General features: G+C 43.7%; 1 protein-coding gene across 1 annotated transcript; it reads left to right on the top strand.

Moving 5' to 3' along the window:
• The first annotated feature begins 4,113 nt into the window (after window positions 1–4,113).
• On the top strand, window positions 4,114–20,563 carry TMEM179 (transmembrane protein 179). Its single transcript, XM_010122708.2, has 5 exons — window positions 4,114–4,415; window positions 8,096–8,233; window positions 9,726–9,804; window positions 11,483–11,665; window positions 19,080–20,563. Exons 1-4 carry the CDS (start codon window positions 4,114–4,116, stop codon window positions 11,660–11,662), a joined length of 699 nt encoding a protein of 232 aa, XP_010121010.1. The 3' UTR covers window positions 11,663–11,665; window positions 19,080–20,563.
• Window positions 20,564–21,825: the final 1,262 nt, after the last annotated feature.

Raw genomic sequence — 21,825 nt, forward strand, 5'->3', positions numbered from 1 at the left:
TTGAAAGCAGCCACTTGGACTGGTTTTCTCTGTCTAGCATACAGACATATTGCTCCCTGGGCATCCTTCTGTAGAGATACCACTGTGACTCTGTGCTTCCTCTCCAGAAGTAAACAGCACATTACTGGTATCAAGATGCTAGCCACCTTTTAGACATGCAGCCATTATTTTTCTTGGACCACAGAAATGATATATCCAAGGTAAAATAAATATATAAATAAATGAAGTTGCTCACAAAAATGTTTTTGCCTGAATAATTAATTCCTTAGCAAATTTTCCCATAATAAAACATGTCCTAATGAGCTATCAGGAGGAGAGGAAATTCATCTCTTTCCTCACAAATATCAACTTGAGAGCACTGCTCATGTCAGATGGCATAATTAATGACTTGAGAGGGACCGTGGAGCAACACAGCCAAAACCACAGTCCCCATCAGTCATTCCACATCAGTCCAACTCGTATAGTGTTACTTGATCTACAGAGGATTAGTCAGGCAACTAGAAGGAGATATGGGACTGAAGGGAATACAGGCGAATACGGTACATCGGATCTTGATTTATCCTTGAGGTGGCAATGGCAATAGATCCTTTTGGTTTTTTGTGACTTTTTTTTTTTGAAACAAATAGATTTTACAAACTTTGGACTTCACCTTCCCTGATGTTGAACTAGTCATCTTCAATCCCATGTCAGCACATGGTCCCACTGGGGTTTCTTCCCTGCAGGAGATGGGAGTTAATTCCTGTGCAGAAAGCCTGGGAGGGTGCCCTGGAGCGGGCAAGCCCCTTCTGAGTTGCGGGCAGGAGGACTGAGATGTCATGTTGGTCGTGGTGGGGCTGCAGTAGGAAGACATCTGTATTGTGCTCCTCATGCTGGCACCACCAGAGCTGGAGGAACATGCAGCCTCCTCTCATCACATGTCCATCTCTCTGTCCTGGGCAATTGCAAGCACTACCTCACTGGCTTCCTCCACAGTGCAAAAGGGACCAAACACTGACCACATGTCTGCTTCAGTGGTAACCCGCTCCTACAGACCTTCACAGAAGCCAAGGCGTGGGGGGATGCTTTGAAGGAACAGCCCTGCATACTTGGATGGTAAAGATGAGACAGCCAGCCAGTCAGCTCCTGTAACGAGAACCTGAAATGGCCATAGTAGGTCAGACTAAAGGACCGTCTCACCTGGGATCCCATCTCCTATGACAGCCAGCTGCAGATGCTTGGTTCAGGGAAGAATGGAGGATTCTGGCAAATGCAGAGTGATCATTTTGTGACTCTACCTTCCCGGCCACCTGCTGCTCAGGGACTTCTTGAGCTGAAGGCTGCTTCCCCAGCTCTGTGTTTAGCAGCTCTTGAAGGATTTTTTTTCCCCATTAGTGTCTCTAATGTCTTTTTGAACTGGTGTTTATTTTTGGCCTCTGCAGTGTCCTGTGCTGAATGCTACAGAATAATTATGTATGGTGTGAAACATGTGCATCTCTTCCTTTGTTTTAAAATTTCTGCCTGACCTGTGTATTTGATGTCCTCCATTCTCTGTGATATGAGAATGAATGAATAATCATTCACCTTGCCTTCAGCCTGTATCCCCCAGTTGCACCATTTTAAGGAAACTAAGCCTATTTAAGTCCTTTTTGTAAAACACCATCCAATTTACTCCACTAAAACAGCTGTGTATTTCAGAGACCAAGTTCCAGTCTGACGTAATTTTTTTTTTTTTTTAGGATTTACTTGAGAGAAGAGTATGAGAAATCCAGGCAGCTGCCAAATGAGTGAGGGCTGACAGGTTTGATTTCTACCTCTCTGCTCACTCCAGTGTGTCGTCTCCCCATCCAACCAAGTACTGCTCCTCAGTCGCTGTCAGCCTGCTAAGCGCAGCTGTTTCACATGTCTGTTAACATTTGCAAATGCCTAACCGTATCTTCTAAAGCTCTCCGATACGTGCTCGCTGGAGTTTGTTCATCAGCAAAGACAACTTTATATGCTCCACAAGCAACCCTCATGTTTTACCTCTGCAATAACCCTCCTGCAGCCCAGCCCTGTGGTTGCTGGTGGTGAGATCTGAGCCTTGGGCTTGCCCCAGGCAAAGCGCCCTTGGCATCAGATGGCCCCTTCCGTGGGCTCCATTGTAAGCAACAACTGAGCTTTTATGTTGGTGTTGACCTCCCAAGTTAACTTCAGAAAATGTTATCTGGCAAATCTGATGTGTCAAGTTTCAAAGAAAAGTGTTTTCCAGCTCAATCCAAGTCTGATTTCCTTACAGATAAAGGACAAAACCCTTTGGGAACCTAGCACTGCTTGGAAGCAAGGTTAAGAGCAATAAACTTTCCTCCCTACTACCAGACTGAAATATCAGTGAAATCTTTTCTGTTAGGAGTGCACGTCTATCCCCACAGGGTCAGGCCAGTGCTCTATAATTAATCTTGCAAAACTGAAATACAATTTTTGATGATCAGGGCTAGGTAAGGATTGGAAAAATAGCCTGACACATTTCATATATACTGACAGAAGTTTTTATTCAAGAAGTAGGATTTGCACAAAAAATACTTTCCCTATACAGACAAAGCAAGATTTCAAGATAATATGCATTACAAATGATTTACAATGAAGCTGAATTAATATCTTTTTTTTTTTTGAGAATCTTCCCAGCGACTGCCTCAGGACTGTACCTGTACCTTTTAACAGCGTAAAAAAGTAATTGTTTTGCTGCCCAATGGAAACATAAGCCTGAAATCCTATGTGCAGTATATTCAGGGTTCCAGTCCCTCATCTGCTCCTCGAAACACTACCCAGGAAGTGGCACAGTGCCTAAAATCAGCGAAAACAGCCCTGCGATTAAGAAGTGATCTGAGACCTGCAGTTGATCTCTATGGATATGACTAGGAAATTGGATTAGGAAATGACTTTACCTGGAACTGGAGATGAATTGCGGTGTCTTGTGCTGGAAAGAGGATTCATGTTTAGAAGGAAAAATGAATTGTGACGCAGGGAAAAGTCTAATTTGGGGTCAGTTTATTCTGGATTTTTGTGCTAGAGGGGTAGGAACTGAGATTTCACAAGTGGATGAGCACAAGTCACACCCCTCTCTCTGATACCTTTTGCTTTCTTGCATCCTGGTCATGGAGTTTTGGGCCCTAGAGCTCAGGGGATGCTCTGATGTCTTTTTAAGAGCGGTGTGGGGCAGGAGACTGGCTCAAGGGAGCGGTGACTGTCATTGCCATGCACGTACCGTTGCTGTGCGGGTCTGTTCTCAGCTCAATGACCAACTGGAGCTCAGGGCTGTTTTCTTTCACTCCTACTCTGTCAGCCAGCCAGGGGACAATGCTGGTGATCCCAATCCTGGGCAGCCCCCAACTGAAACCAAGGCTCAACAAAACTTGCACTTGCAATATCTTGATGAGGGATGACCAGCTGGGCTAGGAACAAACCCAGTTCCTGGGGTGGCTGTGCACTCTGTCTCTTATTGCCATCATCTGCGGTTGGTGGTCAGATTTTTAGAAACTGGGGCCAAAGTTGCTGTTATCCTGCAGCCAGGATTAAGCTGGGGTTTTTGTTGTTGTTGTTGTTTGGGTTTTTTTTTTTTTGTGGTTTTTTTTTTTTTCCCTTGCCGCTGAGGGGGGCGTGTCACAGCCACCAACACGGGTGACATCAGTGTCCTATGTCATTAGGGGGATACCCCACTGAGAGCCCGGTGGTACCTGGCCCTGCTGGGGAGGCAGGGACCGATTTAACCCCCTGGGCGCCAGGGTCTATTAGCGGCCAGATTTTCCCGAAAAAGAGGGATCCCTTGCAGCAGCTCTTCCTCTTCACTCCCCCTCCAAGCCCTGAAGCCACCGGCGGGGCCAGCTCCGGCCGCGGGAGAGGCAGCAGCCGTGCCCGGAGGAGGCATTGCATTGCATTGCACTGCGCATTCTCCCTCCCCACCCCCGACTGCTGCAGGCTTCCTCCCTTCATCCCTCCATTCCCTCCCTCTCACCCCACATCCCTCCTTCCTGCATCCCTCCCTCCTGCATCCTTCCCTCCTGCATCCTTCCCTCCTGCATCCTTCCGTCCTGCATCCTTCCCTCCCACATCCCTCCCTCCCTCCCTCCTTCCCCCCTCTGCCTGCGCGGAGCCGCGGACATGGCGCTCAGCAATTTCCTCTTCGCTCAGTGCATCTGCTACTTCCTGGCCTTCCTCTTCAGCTTCATCGTGGTGGTGCCGCTCTCCGAGAATGGCAACGACTTCCACGGCCGGTGCCTGCTCTTCACCGAGGGCATGTGGCTCAACGCCAACCTGACGGTGGAGAGGCAACGCTTCACCGTGCAGGAGTGGGGGCCCGAGGCCGCCTGCCGCTTCAGCATCTTCACCGGGCTCCTCTCCCTGCTGCTGGCCACAGTGCAGGCCTGGAGAACCCTCTTCTTCCTCTGCAAAGGGCACGAGGAGTAAGTACCCCTGGGGAGGGCAGGGGGGTGCCCATCCCTCCTGCAGGCTAGGGCAAGTGGGAGCAGCCCCAGGGGTGAAGTGCTGGGCTTGGCATCGTCTGGATCATCCTGCTCCCTGGAGGGGTTTGGGGTGAGGCGATGCATTGCCTGCACCTGCCTGCACACACACCACCTACACCCTCACCTGTGTCTAGGGCCCTCTCCAGAGGATGCTCACCTGCAGGAATTTGGGGTGAGGGGCCAGATTCACTGCTATGTGCCTGCTGCCCTTTGGCAGCTGGGGAACAGCATCTGGCCAGCTCTGCTGTGGTGGGCATGGAGGGTGCTGGGTGCCCTTGGGCGATGCTGGGGGCTGGGACTCACAGGTGCCTCCTGACTATAGTTCCACAACATGTCCCTGCAAAAGGAGGCCTTCCCCAGACATACACTGGGTATGTAAAAAACCTTGAAACAACGTGGTTGTGCGTGGGAGGCGGCAGAAGACAGCTGTTGGTGGTCCCCCTCTGTTTTTATCCTGCTTTTGTGGTGGACATGGCAACTATGGTGGAGAAAAACTATTGCTTGGTTATGACACGAGAGCAACACTGACTGCTCCTTGCAGCAGCTGCAGGGCTGCACTGGCAGCTGGTGACTGTGCACAGACAGACCAAGGGGCATTGGTGCCCAGCAGGAACGTTGAGAGGCTTGGTGGTCCAGGCAGCACCTTGGGAACACTGTGCTCTGTGCTTGCCTCTCTGGTGGCCTCTCCTGCCACCTTGGGTAGAGCCCCTGGCACAGGTAACCCAGCCTGCAGGTGCTACGGGGCCAGGGCCCTCCAAGCATCCAGCTGCGCAGAGGTGGGAAGGCATGAGCGTGCACTGGTGGCTGGCTAGACTAGGAAAGCCATTCCCATGGTTTAGGAACCGTGCCAAGGGTAAATCACTCATTTCCAGGTCTCTTGGAACTGGAGATTTCTTGGGTCAGTGGCTGTTACCCACATTTGGGCTTGTACAACACCCTGATGTTGTTAATATTGGGGACTGGATAGCAATGTTGTCTCTCTGGCTATTTCTGACCACTGTCAAGCTGCCTAATACTAAAACGTACTAGCGAGTATAAACCAAAAACTAATTTCTATATTAAAGCTTACCTTAGAACATCTAAATATAATCATGGACTTAATACATTTGAATATGGTTTTCTCAGGTAATCAGATACCACCTATAGAGGATGAGTTGAATCCAGATGCTTTTTTAAGTTTTGCAGTTCAGAACTAGTTAACTTTTGGAAGAAACCAGCAGTAAAACCCTTGTAATAATGAAATTTGGGTCAGATGTTTGGCCTGCTTCCAAACGTGGCTATTTAGTTCAAAACTGTTGGGCAAGCCCTTGAGAATTGTCCCTCTAGGATCACTGCTGCCAGGCCAGCTCTGGAGTAAGAGGGTCCGAGGGAGTCAGGGGTAGGACCCTATGCATCCTGGCAAGGTGACCAGTCTTCATGTGCAATGGCTTTGAATGATTGCTCTCAGATAGTTAAGACAGCTAAAAATTCTTCTTAAAAGGGTCTCAGCATCTCTTGCCTCTGGGATAGGCTGAGCTTGGGTTGCCCATAGGAGAAGGAAAAGCACGTGTTGGCTGCCAGCCATGCTCTGGGAGTGGGACTATTCAGCTCAGCTTCACTAGTAGGACTGCAAAGCTACTTCTACTTTGAGTGTAACCATTTATCACTGCAGGGTGTTCGCTCAATCTGGAATGTGTAGCTTGAAATTCTGTTTGAAAGAGAAAAATAGGTGAGGTAGAGATCCAAATTAACACTGTTCTTAACCTGGATGCCCTGGTCTTGGGAATCTCCAGCACACGATGATGGTTAGTGATTGCCTACCACAAATCAAATGCAATGCTGAGCCCTGCTTTGTTGGTGGAAGGTCGAATTCTGGACCTTGGCACCTCTTATGCTGCAGGGTAGGAAGTAGAGTTAGGACTAGAGTCCCGGGCTGGTAATGATCCACTGAATAATCCTGGTAGCTGTTTCTTTTCTAGAGCCGTTAACTAATCCTGGTGCCAACTCTGTTTTTATTCAGTGGACAGCTCAATTCTTTTCTGCCTCTTGGGCCAGCATACCATGCTGAGGTGCATGCAGTGGACATGGCTTTAGCAGCACTTGGGGTGAAATCCAGGCTAGGTGTCAAATCAGGGCAGGGGCAGTGAACATGCAAAACTATGGTATGCTTGTACCGGCTCCCTCTGCTATATGGGTGACCCCGGCACTCGGCAGAGGTGAGCTGATGTAGTCCACTGAGTCCAGTGAAGCCAAAGGACAAGAACAGGATTCATCTCAATGTTCATCAAGAAGTGAGGTGTCCTGGCATCCTCCTCCCACTACAGTCTGTAAGAGCACTTCTGGAAGATGGTTTATTTCACTTCTTTTCTTTCAGTGTTGGGATGGGATGACTGTCACTTTGGAGAGAACCTAGACAGAACCCTCTAAAGTCACATTAACTCAGGAAAAAATTTCCTAACCCCACTGGTAATTGTTTCCCCATCTCATTTTAACAAAGTCCTTCTGAGGTCACATATGTCTCTATGTCACATATGTATATAACCTGTACAAATTAGGATTGTTCAGCCCAGAACCTTCCCAGGATTCAAACACTGACTCAAAAAGCCTCTCAGCTTTTCATTTAATGAGCCACCAGGGAAAATAAATGACTGGTTTTTGTTCTCTGAGGTGAATAGACTTTTTCTATCCTCAGCATAATGAGAGTGGCACTGGTGGGAAGTTTGTCATATTCATCCTCCTGGAGCTACCAGTCTTTCTCCAACCTAGAGTAGATGTCCAGTTTTTAGATACTGAGGGTTTCTAAGTGCCACCTAGAGCAGTTCCATGAGGAGAAGGGCTTGGTTAGATAAATAAGAAAAGGATTAGAAAATTTTCACTAGCTAGAATTAAGGAAGGGAGTTAAGCAGCAAGGCTGGAAAATGAGTGGACAATTCCTTGAACTTATGGGACCACTGTAAGCCTGCTACCTGCCACCTGCTACCACTGCAAACACAGCATGTGCCGAGGGCTGGCTCTGGTTGGGCAGTCTTAATGGGGCTGAGGTAAACTGACATTCAGCTGGCAGAAATAACATACTGACACCAAAGCCAGAGAAGTCCCAAGAGAAGCTGGCCTACTCTGTAAATTGCCCATAAAACTGGGATTCGTGTCCTATGATGGCAATACCTTGTGTTACATTGCTTAAAATGATTATAGCTATCAGTACTTTGTTGTTTTATTTTTAGTTTCCCTCTCCTAGGCAATTTTGGTACCAATTATCACTTTAGTCATGAAATAATTTTAGCTCCAGTTACTATATAATTTGAGCTAATGACATTTATTTTAACAATGGTGATTTTCATCATCACAGCTAATGAAAGCCATGCTGTGTATGAACAATCGCCACTTAGTTTTTATGATTTAAAGACCATCCTCTTATGGTGAAAAAAAAAAAAATCAACATCCAAAGCACTTACAAATGAAGATAATGTGACTCAAAGTCATAATCCATAGCTTTTCAATGTATTAGGTGTTCTTAATTAAAGCAGATATGTTTCAAATGGAAACTGATATCTTTGTGCCCAGTGTATGCTGCTTAGAGAGACTGCTGATGTTGTGTTTCAGCTGTTTATGAGTTACATTTTTCTTCTCTTTTATTGCAGCTCTTTCTTTTATGCTTTCCTGAATCTGCTGATCAGCGCCTTTGTGGTGTTTATCACATTTATTGCTAGCACTATAGTGAGTGTAGGATTTAACATGTGGTGTGATGCAATTACCGAAAAAGGAAGCATGCCAAATAGGTTGGTATTGAAGAATATATTTTCTTCCTTTTTTTTTTTTGTATATGCACAAATGAACAGTGGTGTTACAAATTGTAGTTATTACATGCAAGGTGAGCAAAGGAGAAAAGGCATTTGTAATGTGGAAATCCAGATTTTTTTCATCTGGAACAAAACCAGCAAATACAACTTTTTTGGCATTTAGTTCCTCACAAAGAAAAGTATGGTTTCCATCATGTTTCATGGTCTCTTTAAGAGTCATGATCATAAGTAAAAGAAATAAATTAGTTTAAAAAAATTATTTCCAAAGGAGAGCTAGATTTGGAAATGTTCTAAGAATGAAGAGAGTGTGGTCTTGTGAGCAGAGCAGGGGACTGGGAGTCAGGGCTCCTGACTGACCCCCTATGTGGCAGCGGGCAAGTCACTCATCCTGCCTGTCCCACAACGCACCATCATCCAAAAACGGGTATAATGATGCTGGCCTCATGGCGGAGCAGAATGGAAGGTACTTTGTAAGTGCAAAGTACGGATGGTGGATACTTTTTTACAGTGCACAACATGTACAGCTCCTAAGATGGTCTGCTGTATCCCACGATGCTTATACTCTTCATAGGAAACATGATAAGTTGAGGTAGATTTTTCCTATCAAAAAATAACAATGAAGAGAGAGGGAAATGTGACATTTTATGTCATATGATATTAAATAAATGTACTATTTAAAGCATACATTTATGTTGCACATTGTCATATGTTGTAAAATGCCATAGTAAATGTTCTGTTTAGGGCTGCAACGATTAATCGAATTATTCGAATATTCGGTTAAAAATTCAATTACAAAAACTGTCTAATCGAATATTCGGATAAGAACCCAAGATGACCGACAGCACTGAAAAGGAGAGCGAAGAGGCTGCAGAAATCAACCAAGAGGTAGAAAGACAACCTCAAAATCCTGGGATTTTTTTCACACGAGTAAAAGTCCAAGTTATTTGTAAAATCTGTAGGCAGCCTCTATCTTACCATCAGAGTACCGTCTCCTTGCTGGAGCATCCGAAACAAAAACACCCACACAATCCCTTCTTCTGAGGCTTTTCCTGATGAAGTCAAAAGGTAACAGAGGCTCATACACTTTTTTTCATTGAGGGGTGAAGCAACCAAGCTGGGGTGATGCCCGATGTGTATGTGTGGGAGGCTTGGGTTAGTGGGAGAAGAGGGTTTTAAATATATTGTTGTCATAATAACTATTACTGTTCCACTTACGAAAGATTGGTGTTATCACTTACATAATTATAGGGTTTTTTTTTAAAAGAAAGTAATTATATGTCTCTTTCAGCCTAGTTTTAGAGAAGATTGGCAAGCAATATGGTTACTTCAATAACTTGAATATTTTTTGATAGAACATGCTGTGATTGTTTGAAACACATGTAAGATGTTGCTTCATGTTATGTCTTCTCTGCCTGTTTGGAATCTCTAAAATAATATTCTTCTTTCCCCTCCTAACGCCTTCCTTGGGCAGCTGCGAAGAATTACAGGATATAGATCTTGAACTGAACTTAGAAAACTCTGCTTTCTACGACCAGTTTGCTATTGCACAGGTAGGTCAGTCTAGGTCATGGTTCTACTCCAGCTTGTTTGCCATTTGCCCATTGATCTGGGATTGCTGGAGCTGAACTACCATTCTTCTGCAATCAATAAGAATGTTTCCACTGACTTCAGCAAGTGCTGAATCAGGATGATAGTGATGGGCACATTTTCATTTTAAATTCGAAATAGATAGTTTTGAATGCGGACATGTCAAAACCTGACTCTGCCACTGATCATGATGGAAAATTTATTGTTTCTCCAAAGGATGAGCTCTGCAAAAGTTGCAGCACTCTTCATTGCCATTCAGAATAACATCTGGTAGCTGTGCCTCTTGGACCCAAACTAGTTTTGTGCCTTTGTTGTCAGCACTGGCATCTAGACACCCAGCTCAGACATATCTGCACGTAGGACAGAAGTATGCCATAAAAGAGACCCCTTTATATGATGCTAGCCCAAGACCAGGCTGTATTTTGTAGCAGATTTTGCCGTTTGCTCCTAATCTGCCAGCTCATGGCGCAGGTTTTAGCAAAGTAAACCTATTATCAGTCTATAGCTTTGAGTTTATGAAAACTAAATGGCCAGGTCCAATTTGTGATCTTCCAGTTCTTTAGATATGGTCACATAAAGCCAAATTAATATATCTTTTTTACGAAGTTGGTAGAATAACTCAAAAATATTCTTTACTGGTGAACTGAGATAATTGTAAGTATGGGCAGAAATACTTAAGATAATTTCCAAAGTGTGTAAGATATACAGAAACATAAACTCCCTTTGAAAAATAGTGGCCCTTGCTGATCTAAATTGGCTATTAGAGTAAACAGCTGTGTTACTGTCTGGAAGTGTTTAAATTGTTACTTTTTTAAAAAAATTAAAAATGCAGTATGTCAAAACTGAAATACAGGGATTCAATTAATGTTTATTTGCTAAAGGCTTCATAGAATTAAAATGGAATTTCTGCCAGAAAGCCTTACTACAAATGAGCCTCCTCTGAGGCAGAGAGGTCGACATTCAAGTTCCTGTACCAATCAAAGTGTGATGATTTCAACAAAGTTAAGCAAGAGAGACTGACAAGTCAGTGATGGAAACTATGGCAGATCTGAGCCATTAAGCATGGGTATCTCATGCCAGACAGTTATAAAGGAGCCACCAAGAACTTGGATGGTTTAGAGTGGGTTTCTCTTGATCTCTGAGTTCATGCTAATGTGAACCAGTTACCCCAGTGCAATTGGTAAGATTTTCTCAACAATATTTTGAATAGAAATACCTTAAAATTTATACTTCTCCGGGGTAGTGGGACACCTGAAGGACTTGGGAAGAAAGTTTTGGAAAAATGTCTTAAAACATATTGCAGCTCTAAAGTAACAAAAGTGGAATAATTCAAAGAATTTTGGGCCAGTCAGAATGTCAGATATGGGAACTTCAATGGATGCACCAGGATTATACAGATTTCTTTTTTTGTTACTATACCTAGTACATTTTTGCTTCAGTTTTTGCAGCCCATAAAGAGTTCTTCCTTTTAATAAAAATAGCTTGAGAGAGTTGAGAAACTGTGGGGCCAGGACCTTATTGGTGTCACTTGGTGTGCCTCCATGGGTTTTGGTCTGGCTGAGATTTTGATATTCACCTGGACAGTTGACTTTGTTATTACAATACAGTACTGACCTCATTATTATTTCTTTTCTTCTCTAGTTTGGTCTCTGGGCTGCTTGGCTGACTTGGCTGGGAATTACTATTCTGGCTTTCCTGAAGGTTTATCACAACTACAGACAGGAGGACCTCCTAGATAGTCTGATCCATGAGAAGGAGCTGTTGCTAGGAAGATCCTCTTCACGAACCTCTTTGCAAGATGAGAAAAGTGGCATGATCTAAAGTGTAAGCAAATTTCCAGGGCAGGATCAGATTTTATTATTCGTAGCGTGAGCTGAAGTTGAGTCTGTGTATGGAGTGTGTGAGATCTTTTCTTTCCTGAAAAGAGATGTACTTGTGAATCACCCACCTCCTCCATGAGAAATTTTTTGCAGAAATACTTACATTAGGATGCAGAGAACGAATGGCCCTGTGTGCTATTGGCACAGCAAACTTTCTGCCCTGTGCAGGCACAATCTGTAACGTGCTCTTGCGGCTTTTAAGGCAGGGGCCATTTCTGAGAACTGAGCTGACAGGACCAGGCTACAGAGTCCAGGCTAGTTCTTCAAAGTATTCTGCAACAACCTTTGTAACCGAGGCTGTGTCAAGTTCCTCTTCTCTCCCTCTCCTCCCTTTTGCCAGTAAATCTGCCTCTATTCTCACTTTATTCTGCATAAGTGCAGCTCTGGTCCGGGTGCAGGCTCTCACTGTCTCTGCTTTTGCTATGTATGGATGCAGTGCTGACAAACCTGTTGCTCCTGCTCTGATTTTGAGTTCATTTAGAACATAAAGACCTGTGTTCCAGGCTTGATGTTTAATATTGGACAGTGTTGCTTAATTTTGTGAAATCACTATATTATTGCAGAATCTGTCGAAAACTGTGTATCATATGGAAGGATGGCAGAGAATTTTTGTGGTTTTTTTTCTTCTTAGATTTTGGCATGACTAACGTATTACAACTCCTGAAATATAGTGTAGCTAGCAATTACTGAAGCTTGGTACTAAGAAATTAGGCTGAATAGGCAGTATTTATGCTTGTGCATTTATAAATGTAATTTGGTCCCTAACATTGTATACTATTCAGTTTTGAGTATTAGAATTTGCTTGTGATATTTATTTCATATAGGGTATGCAAAATTACTGTAAACATTTGCATTGTAGGTGTCTCTATATATCTATAAACATGACAAGGAGCTGAAACAGCTGAGTTATTTTATAGGTAGTTCAGTGTTGAATGGGTCCATTCTCCCCATTTGTGGGCAGGAGTTCCAGGGCTGATGAATTTTGCTGTGAAAAGGGAGAAGAACTGTTATTTTCTCAAAGCTCACTAGTGACTTCGTTGTTGCTTTCAGTTTTGCTCGGACAGTGCTTCAACAAATCAGGTGGATGAATCAGATGAGAAGTAGATCTGATAATTAAGAAGATTCACTAAGATGAATGTGAGATTTGCGTGGCAGAGAAGTAGAGTTGTGCTGGAATTAGGCAGATATTCACAAGTACATATTACACAGAAGACCTCAATTCAGCAGAAAACTTAAGCAAGCAGTTAAGTTTAGGCTGAAGGAGATTTTTTTTGGGGAGTACACTGACACTGCCAGTGGCAGCTGTGTTTGAGTTGGGACAGAATTTATTGCAACACGAGTGCAAACCATGCACAACTGTATTGCCTGGTAAACAGGAAGGAGGGGAGAGAAGACAGCAAGCTTCTACCCCGCCAGAGCTCAAGCCTGGGGCTAGCCTAGCATAGCCATACAGATTTACTGTTGTCTTCTGGGGACCATCTAATGCTTAGAGTTAAGTACCAGCTTAAGCATTTGCTTGAAACAGAATTTGAAGTCATGAGGAATCCCTGAATTAGTAAGAACTTTAGAGCATAAAATCTGACATTACATTTAACAGCCAAATTGTTCTCATAGGTTTAGGGCTAAAAACCCTGCACAGGCTCTAAGCAGTGAGCCAGCCCTGTGAACATCACTTGTAGCCCCAGTTGGCCACAGCTGTCTGTAGAAGATAATTTTTTTGGCATGATTTCTACTCACAAGGGAATGCAATTCCTTTGGAAGTTTTACAGCAGTGGCTTTTTTTTTGTTGTTGTTGTGAACTGACATCAGAGGAGAAATTCCTGAAGCGGGAATCGGAGATCAAGTTAGTTAATACAAATTTAAAATTCAGATACCACGACTGTTGGGGTACTTTTAAAAATCCATTTGGTCTAATCAGACATACACTCTTGCAGATACCTAAGCCCTTTGCCAGGGCATGACCTTCCCCTTCATACCCTGAAGAAGAGCTTGGGTCCTGAAAGTCAGCCTGTTTCCTGTATTTCCCCAGTTGTTTCTCTCACTGTAAAAGACACTACTTCTCCTTCCAGTCACACTTTGAATTTAAGATTCAGCAGTGGTGTCTCTTCCCACAAATTACATCAGTGGATGTAATGGTGGTGGTTCCACTCTTTATGTGGAACTGTGTTGCTGCTTTGTATGATATATTTTACGTATGTGCCAAGTCAGGCTTAGGCTGAAGTAACATGTGGGTTGGGACCACCATTCCTGGTCTTGCCAGGGGGTTGAAGAACCAGGAGGCAAAGGACAGCAAGTGTCTCCTCCTCATGCTTGCTCTGAGATACCAGGGTTCAAGCCTTGTCTCTCGTTCTGAAGAAGAAGAAGATGAAGATGCTGCTCATCAGTGAGGCTGTCCAGAACTGATGCTCTTTTCTGCCTCTCTTTTCTCCTATCTTGAGGTCTTTTCCTCCTTTCCACTTCCATGAGAAGGAGCAAACACTGGTCCTGGGGTTTCTACTCTTGTTGACTTTTGTGGTTAGCATTTTCACTAGCATTTGTCACCCTGACACTATCTTCCTGACACTATCTTCCTGACACTATCTTCATTGTTCTGCACCTCAATCAGTAAAAAGTGATTTTTACTGATTTAAAGCACCTGGGGCAGCCAGGATCCCACACCAAAGTAAAAGTCCATAGGAATGAAATACTTCATTTCAGTCTTTGGGAAGTCTGGCCCAACACAAATGTGTGTATAGACTCATCTGCTAACTTTGGCATCAAAGCTTACACTCTCTAATTCATTTACCTGGGTGAATTCTTCTAACCCCAGTTGAATTTCTGTTCCTGTGAATGCAGGCATCTTGGCTGTTGGAGTTGGCATGTAAATTGAAAAGAGTTTGAGGCTTTTTCCTGAGTCCCTCATGCATCCCACTCTGTTTTCCTCATCTTCCCTCACTTGACCAGGTGCAGTGGGGCTGGCACCCAGCTTGCAAGCATCAGTGATGCTTAAAGCAAACCTAGTTTTGAAGGAAGCCCCTGGGCAGGTGAGAAGGCAGAGTGTTTAGTAAGAAGCTCTCTGGTTGGCTTGAGGAGAAGAAGGGTATCATGCAATAAGCAATTATTGGACCCACTTGGGCTTTTTTGTTTGCATTTAGCTTTCTGCAACCTCTTCTCCTAAAGTTTGGACACTCAGGCCAACCCGGTGATGCCAGGCTGAAAATGTGTTAGAATAGCGATATTATTTGTACACACCTACATACATGCATAGCTATGCTCTCTCTGTCACACGTCTCTCTTTCGTACATTTCTGACCTCTGCTTTTAGTCATCCATTGCCAATCAGCGCTGAGTGTGGCTGCAGTAGGAGTTTCTCTGAATCAAATGTTGCATTTCTGTGATATATCCATGCCTTCTTTAATTTACTGTCTCCAAAAGTAGGCCTCTAGGAACACTCTTGCAATGGGTATATTTAAGAACTAGAACCCTGTGTGGTATTTATACTTGTATTTATTTGTCGTCGCATGGTGGCAAGGGAAAAAGCATTGTGGTCTTTACCGATGCAGCCCCTCCTGCTGCTGCCCATGGCAAAGCTGTGAGCCATTCTGGTGGAGAATGTGGGATGCAGTTCGTTAGTCACCATTTTCTCTGTGATGCTAAAACCACAGTCTTTGTTTTGGCAGTTGCTAGTAATGCAGAGAGAGCCTTACTTGGTCGGAAGCAACTGGATGCTGCTTTCTGAGGCACTGGGGTGTTGCCACACAATTATTCTGTTACAGCGAATCTATTCCCCACGTCCTGGCTACCATCTGTGGTTAATTTCCCTGCCAATTCCCTGCCAGCAGTCCACATTGGGTTAGAAAAATCTGAGCTAACAAGTGTTATCTGAGCTTTTAGATCAATGCTGTTTATTATTATCTTTATAATGGAGAAACACTGAAGCCATTTTTAGAACAGAATTTCCTCGTGAGGGCACGAATGCTCATAGCTTCTTATCCCACTGCATCATGAGGCATCTTTCAGCTGTGAACTTTCAGTAGGAGTCACAAAAATAAGAGCATGATGATTTACCTAAAAAACCTGAAGGAGACATGCGTGCTATGGCAATGTTTCTATAGTCCCTTGTAAAATTGGTTGTTACAGTAACCAGTGATGGATGCTTGAGTATACAGACCTTGTCGTGAAAGCATTCAGTGTCAGGGAGGTGGTGTACCTGTGTATGTGTGTACATACAATGTACACAGATATATGCCAGAAAGAATTCCACTGCTCTTCTGTCATGTGGTTCTAGGCTCTTCTTTTAACAGGCAGATTAGGCTGGAGTAGTTGTTAGGTTGCCTTAACTTTCTACACTGCCGCCTTCTTACTTAGTGTTAGGATCTGTGCAATGATACATAGGTTGTGATATCCAGAGGTGGATGTGGATGCGATGTGAGTGGAGTAGGAAAGCACTGGCCGGTGCACAACGTCCAAAGGGCTGAGATGGGTTTCTAATGTGGGTTTGCAGATGTTTTAACTCCTGCCCTGTCTCTGGGTCATGATCTGATGTTAGCCTGTATTAGATCTGTTAGGAACAGAGTCACATTTCCCTCAAGGCCTTCCCTCACCAACACAGAACGCTGCTGATTTAACCTATGTAGTACTCAGGATGGAAGCAGAGCTGCAAGGAAGAGGAGCACACACGTTACAGTTGTATTGCATGAGTGAGGAGTACTTTTCCCCTAATCTATTTTTCTGCACAACCTCAAATCACACATCAATCTACATGATGCATCTCAGAAAATGCTATATCAGATGTGTAAATTCAGAATGGATGTCAGCTGTGAAATGTTCAATGCAAGAAAGTACATACAAACCTGGTGTTTGGGTGAATGTGGCTTTTATCACCTCCCTTCTCCAAAGCCCCCCCACCTTAAACACATTGCATGTAAAATCACTTTTGCTATTTAAATGATAAATTTAATGAAAATCCAGACAGTAATTCATACTGGCAAAGACTTACAGTATTTTGTGACAAACCAATCTGGATTTTGACAAAACTTTTGTCTTTTCTTTTAAATCAGTGGCCTGGGTGTGAACATCCTTGATGGGAATCCTGTCTGTATCCAGATCCTAAATTTGTGCCTCAGACCATTTCCTTTGCTGATTGAAATAGCCTATTTTTATCTCATTGGAATATTTGCTTTGGAGGCCGCAAATGTCCTTCCCTTATGCTTAGGCAATCTGGGGAGAGAGGCGGGTTTTGCCTGGCGAGTTTCCACACCTGCATGCAGTAAGAAAATGGTTATAGAGCCGCATGAGCATTGAAATAGTTTTAGAATTATTTCTGTTCACGATCCTAATGCCTTGAAGTGTGTGTTTCTATTTTTGTCCTCCGTAAGAAAGAGGAAAACTAACCTGAGCTGTATTTTAGTATTAACAGATATAGACCTTAAAGTTTTTAATTTTTTTTTGAAGTGATAAAATTCCACTCAATAATTTTTGAAGCTAACAACTGCATAGAAGACAGCACTTTGATGTACTCCTCATGTAGAAGGGAAAAACCCAACTGCACTCTCTCAGAAAACTTAACATTTGTTTCTGAGAGGTTAGACAGCAATTCACTTAATATACAGCAAGTACTGCTTATTTCAGTGAAGGCATCTAATTGATAGTGTTTTTCCATTCTGGTGTTGGGAAGAGTATTTACATAGCGATGCTTCCTCTTTAGTTTCTTTTGTCCATGCCAAAGAGTGTAATTGAACTGCTATGGCAAACAGATTAACATGAATGTATTCACCTGAGTGCTTGAACTTTTCTACCTCTCATGGCTGCTATAACTGCTTGTACTGTTATTGCACACAATAGTCAAACGAACTGAATCCATGTGAGTGCCTGAATCCTGTTTTCATAGATAGCAAAAGGATTTAGGATTTAACACTAAGTAGCTTCCTGTCAGATCCTCGTTCTTAAAAACTGAGCATAGGCACCCAAGAAGGGCTGTGTGAAAAGCCCTTTTTGTTGGTCAAATAATGAACTTATTTTGTTTAATTTTTATTTTCTCACCAAAACAAAAAGCCAGCAACTGTGATTTGTTAGACATGAAAGGTTATATGTTACCTGAAACATTGTGTTTCACAGAGGTGGCAGAAAGTAATGAGCTACTTGTTAAAATGCCTGTAACGGTCCTTCCCCAGCCCTCCTCACTGGCAGGTAACTGCGAGGCGCAGGTTTAATCTCCCCCTCTGCCTTGGGAGACACAAGCCAATGCTGCTACCATGGTGTTATCCTGGATCCCCCTCAAATCCTCCTGTGGGAGCTCTTCTATTTGGCTTGAAATTCCTAAATAACAACGTTTTATCCTGGTGGCTCTGGTGTTTATCAAGGAGATAAAGTACTTGGCAGCAAGACCTGCTCACTGAAATAGCTTGAATTATTTGTATATCGTGGAAACCTAATTTGAGTAGTTTTTGTTCCCTCTTTCTGCTTGACTATGTTGCAAAGTGAGGGTTGAAACAACTCACCAGGAGGTGGGAATGAGGATGCATTGTTACTGTTGACATCTTGGGTAATTTCTCATAGAAATGAGTCCTGTGACCAAACTACACTTTATCTCCTCCTTACTTTCCCCTTGCAGATCTGAGCAAGTTTGACTCCAGTTTGTATACAGATTCTGAAGAGTGTTTATGAATGTGCAAAAAATTGCAGCTCCTATGGAAAACTTTACCTTTTGTCAAAACAAATAAGAAAAAGTTTCTTAGGCAGATTTTCCCTGTTATCACGTGGGTTCTCTAGGGTACGATGTCAAACCCTTCCCTTTACATAAACCAGGCCTGATTCGGGTGACATGTTGCTCTAGGAGGTTCCCAAGGCTGATACCAGCAGCCCCTTGAGGAACCTGGTGGAGTTAGAAGAGTGCTACATTAAACCATAGATTTTAAGGCAGGGAGATGTTTGAAAATTGTCTGTCATGGTATCCCACATAACACAGTCCAGAGCTCTTCACTCCCACACTCCTGCAGCAGACAGAATTACTTTTCCCTGTTAACACTGTGAAGTCCAATAGTTTGTGTCTGAAATACAGCACATCTTCCTGCAACACACTGGATCTTGGTTGTGTCAGTTAACCCGTTCCACATCCCAGGCTGCTGCAACAGTTTTAACTGTCATTATTAAAACAGTGTTCAATGTTTGACTTCAAAAGGCACTGACAGTCTCCTTATTAAACCAGTCTTCTGGAGTTGCAAGCAGACCTTTTGCTAAATGATGCTGAGAAGCTCTGTGCTGAACATGACCCTTCCAGGGGAAGGACCACTGAATTGTGGCCCACAGCTAGTGCAGACTGATGGCATCAGAGCCATTCCGGTCAGGTACTCTCTGAATAAAACCATTGCTATTTTTCAGCCCAGGCTACACAATTGAGGAATCAATATATTGTGATCTGAAGTACGCTCCTAAGAGGCTCTTGAAGGTTTATGAATAAAACAAAAGAACAGCAACAAAAATCAACAGCTCCACTAACATCTCCTTCCCCTGGATCCTTTCATCTGCAAAAACATTCCTGCAAACTTCACAGAGGGCTTTGTCACCATCAAGCTGATCAGGCCTTATTTCTCATATCTCTTCCTACTGGGGACAAAGGCTGCTGAGGAGGACAGGAGGGTGGCATAAATCAGAATAGAAATAGGCAGTGAGGAGAACTGTTAGTGCGTTTGCTATGAGGGATTCTGGCTTTCAGGCTGTGATGTGAGGGACCCAGTGTGGCAGTGCCTGTGCTGGCAGCACTGATGCCGCTTTCGGCCTTGGCTGCCAGCCTGCTTGTGTGGCTTCACGAACTGAAGAGCATCAACTGGAAGTACGTGTTTGCCTGAACTCGGCTTCTGGAGAGAACCACCTAAGTCAGCTGTGTGGATATCTAGTGTGAAAGTGTTGGCATTGACACCAGCTTTGGAGGGGCTGCTTTGGAAACCTTTTCTTTCCACGTTGGCGGATCCAGCTGCCCTACAGCCGGCCCTTTGCCCTGTGCAGCTTGTGGCTGGTGTGGGGAAGGAAAGACTGTTCCTAAATCTTTGTAGACCAGCCCTTTTCGAAAGGAGCTCATTAACACCCATAGTTTTAAAAGGTTTGGGTTTTTTTTTGTGTGGTACCACCTGCAAAGACCTGAAGCTTATCTTTCTTGCTTATAAGTCAGTGCAGAGCCTGAAAGCATTTCAGCCTCTCTGAAATGTATGTCCTGTGACTTACGCATTTGTGAGCTACTGTCTCTTCTTATAGCCATATGGGAAAAGCTTTGTATGAGTCTAGACTGACCGTTATGTTATGCTGCTAAAGAGGTCCCCGCATCATGGGTATTTGGGGACAAAACTGAACGCTCTTGCATAATTTCTTCAACTGTTGAAAGGAGTAGAGGGGCAGATCCTTTGCCGGTGCATGTGACTTGGCTTTGTGAGCCACGCCAGTCCACACAAGCTGGGGGCAGAGCCTGGTCTGTTTGGAATATTATCTCTCTTGATTTGTATGGTCTTTTGCAGTGTAATGACTGCTAATTTGGAGCTTTAACTGCATGCATCTGACAGAAACAGAACTGGAGTGAGTTTTATTATTGTTTTGATACAGTCTCAAAAGGGAAGCTTTTTACTAGCATTTTAATATAGCCCTTTGTAAACACCTAGCAAATAAAAATTCTGATTCCAATCCTTCTGCTAATAGAGTCATTCACAAAGTTTCCTTTGGCTTTAGTAGGAGCTGGACTGGGTTCAGTATAAGTGACACACTCTAACGTTACTGATAATGAGCTAACGTGTTTTATATATTGATGCTTTTGCTGGACAGTGCATTGGCTTTTTATGATTTGGTGATATATAGAAATAAATTATTTGAAAAGTCAATATTTCTGTGCCTGTTTTTTGAAGGTGAATTTAAATTGTTGTAATGCAAGATAAAAAATAGTTCTCAAAGTCAGGGTTAGCATCTTAGTTTGTGTACTCATTCCCCATCTCCATGCCGCAACTTGTATGGTCAAGGTTATGGCCAGCCATCCCAAGCTGCCTGAGCCCTTTTGGTACCATTTTCCAGCAGTGAACCCTAATACCATAGCAGGCAAGGAGAAGATGCTCCCATGTCAGCATGCAGCTGAAAGGCAGCTTGTTACCAAATGTAGAGGGGGACCACAGGCAGCATGGGCAGGTTCATTTTCTAAATGCCAACTGGTTAATTTTCTTTTTGTAAAATCAACATTTATCTTCAGGGATGGGTCTAAAGTCCCCAATATCCTGGAATGAGAAATCAGTAAGAAACAAGTCCACACTATTATCTTAGAGGTTCCTGAGTTATTCCTTGAGATCAGCTGGCAAAAGGCAGAAATGACAACTAAAATTGCTGCTATGGGCTTCTCCTGCTCTGTTGTTTCCAGACTAGCGGATTGGAGAGATAGAGGGAGGGAGTGGGACTAGAACTAGTCTTTGAGACTGCCTTTTACCACTGCTACTGCTGAGTGCATTAAAAGGTTGATGTAAAAAAAATCTAGTGTCATCTCATTGTGTCCTTTTCTGTCTCCTCGTCTCGTATGAGTATGGGTCTGCCTGCTAGCGCAATCAGGTGCTGTTGAAGTGCTGAGCCTGCCTGAGAGGGTGTTGGCAGCTGCCCGCCATTCCCGCTGCAGGAATGTACTGAACGCTGTCAAAACAACGCTTATCCCATACTGTTGTGGTCTGCTGGTTCCCATTGTGCATTAATTTAATACCCATTGCATAAGGGATATTAGGCAGCACTTGTACCCTTAGGCCCTCTCACTAGCCCATTTTCATGCATAGACCTCATCCTACTCTCTTCTGGCCCTTTGACTCTTGTCACCCCAGATACTGCTCCTGGGAAGCCCACCAACTCGCTGTCTGCTTCAAAAATTGCTGCAAGAGCCCTGTTCCCCATCACTCCTCTTTCAGTCTTTTAAAGCTAAAACATGATTATTTCCAAGCTGGATTAAATGATTGCTCAGAGCTTGTTGGTTTCAGGACTCTTGACTTCTAAAGTGCTTCAGCACACTGGCACCAGCGTGGATTCAGGTAAGCATCTCGACCATTTGTAATAAATTATATATTCCTCCTTTTTTACCTCTTTATGGGCAATTCGCTGGAGTTGTACTAAAGGGAAA

The sequence above is a fragment of the Chlamydotis macqueenii genome, chromosome 5 (assembly GCF_036417535.1).
Source record: "Chlamydotis macqueenii isolate bChlMac1 chromosome 5, bChlMac1.mat, whole genome shotgun sequence".
Classification (NCBI taxonomy): domain Eukaryota; kingdom Metazoa; phylum Chordata; class Aves; order Otidiformes; family Otididae; genus Chlamydotis; species Chlamydotis macqueenii.

What these genes read in the sequence shown, in the direction of transcription:
- TMEM179 (XM_010122708.2), top strand. Translation starts at nt 4,114, where the DNA reads ATGGCGCTCAGCAATTTCCTCTTCGCTCAGTGCATCTGCTACTTCCTG. An exon ending in CTCTGCAAAGGGCACGAGGA is followed by an intron (nt 4,416 to 8,095) that starts GTAAGTACCCCT and finishes CTTTTATTGCAG; the next exon opens with CTCTTTCTTTTATGCTTTCC. An exon ending in AAAGGAAGCATGCCAAATAG is followed by an intron (nt 8,234 to 9,725) that starts GTTGGTATTGAA and finishes TTCCTTGGGCAG; the next exon opens with CTGCGAAGAATTACAGGATA.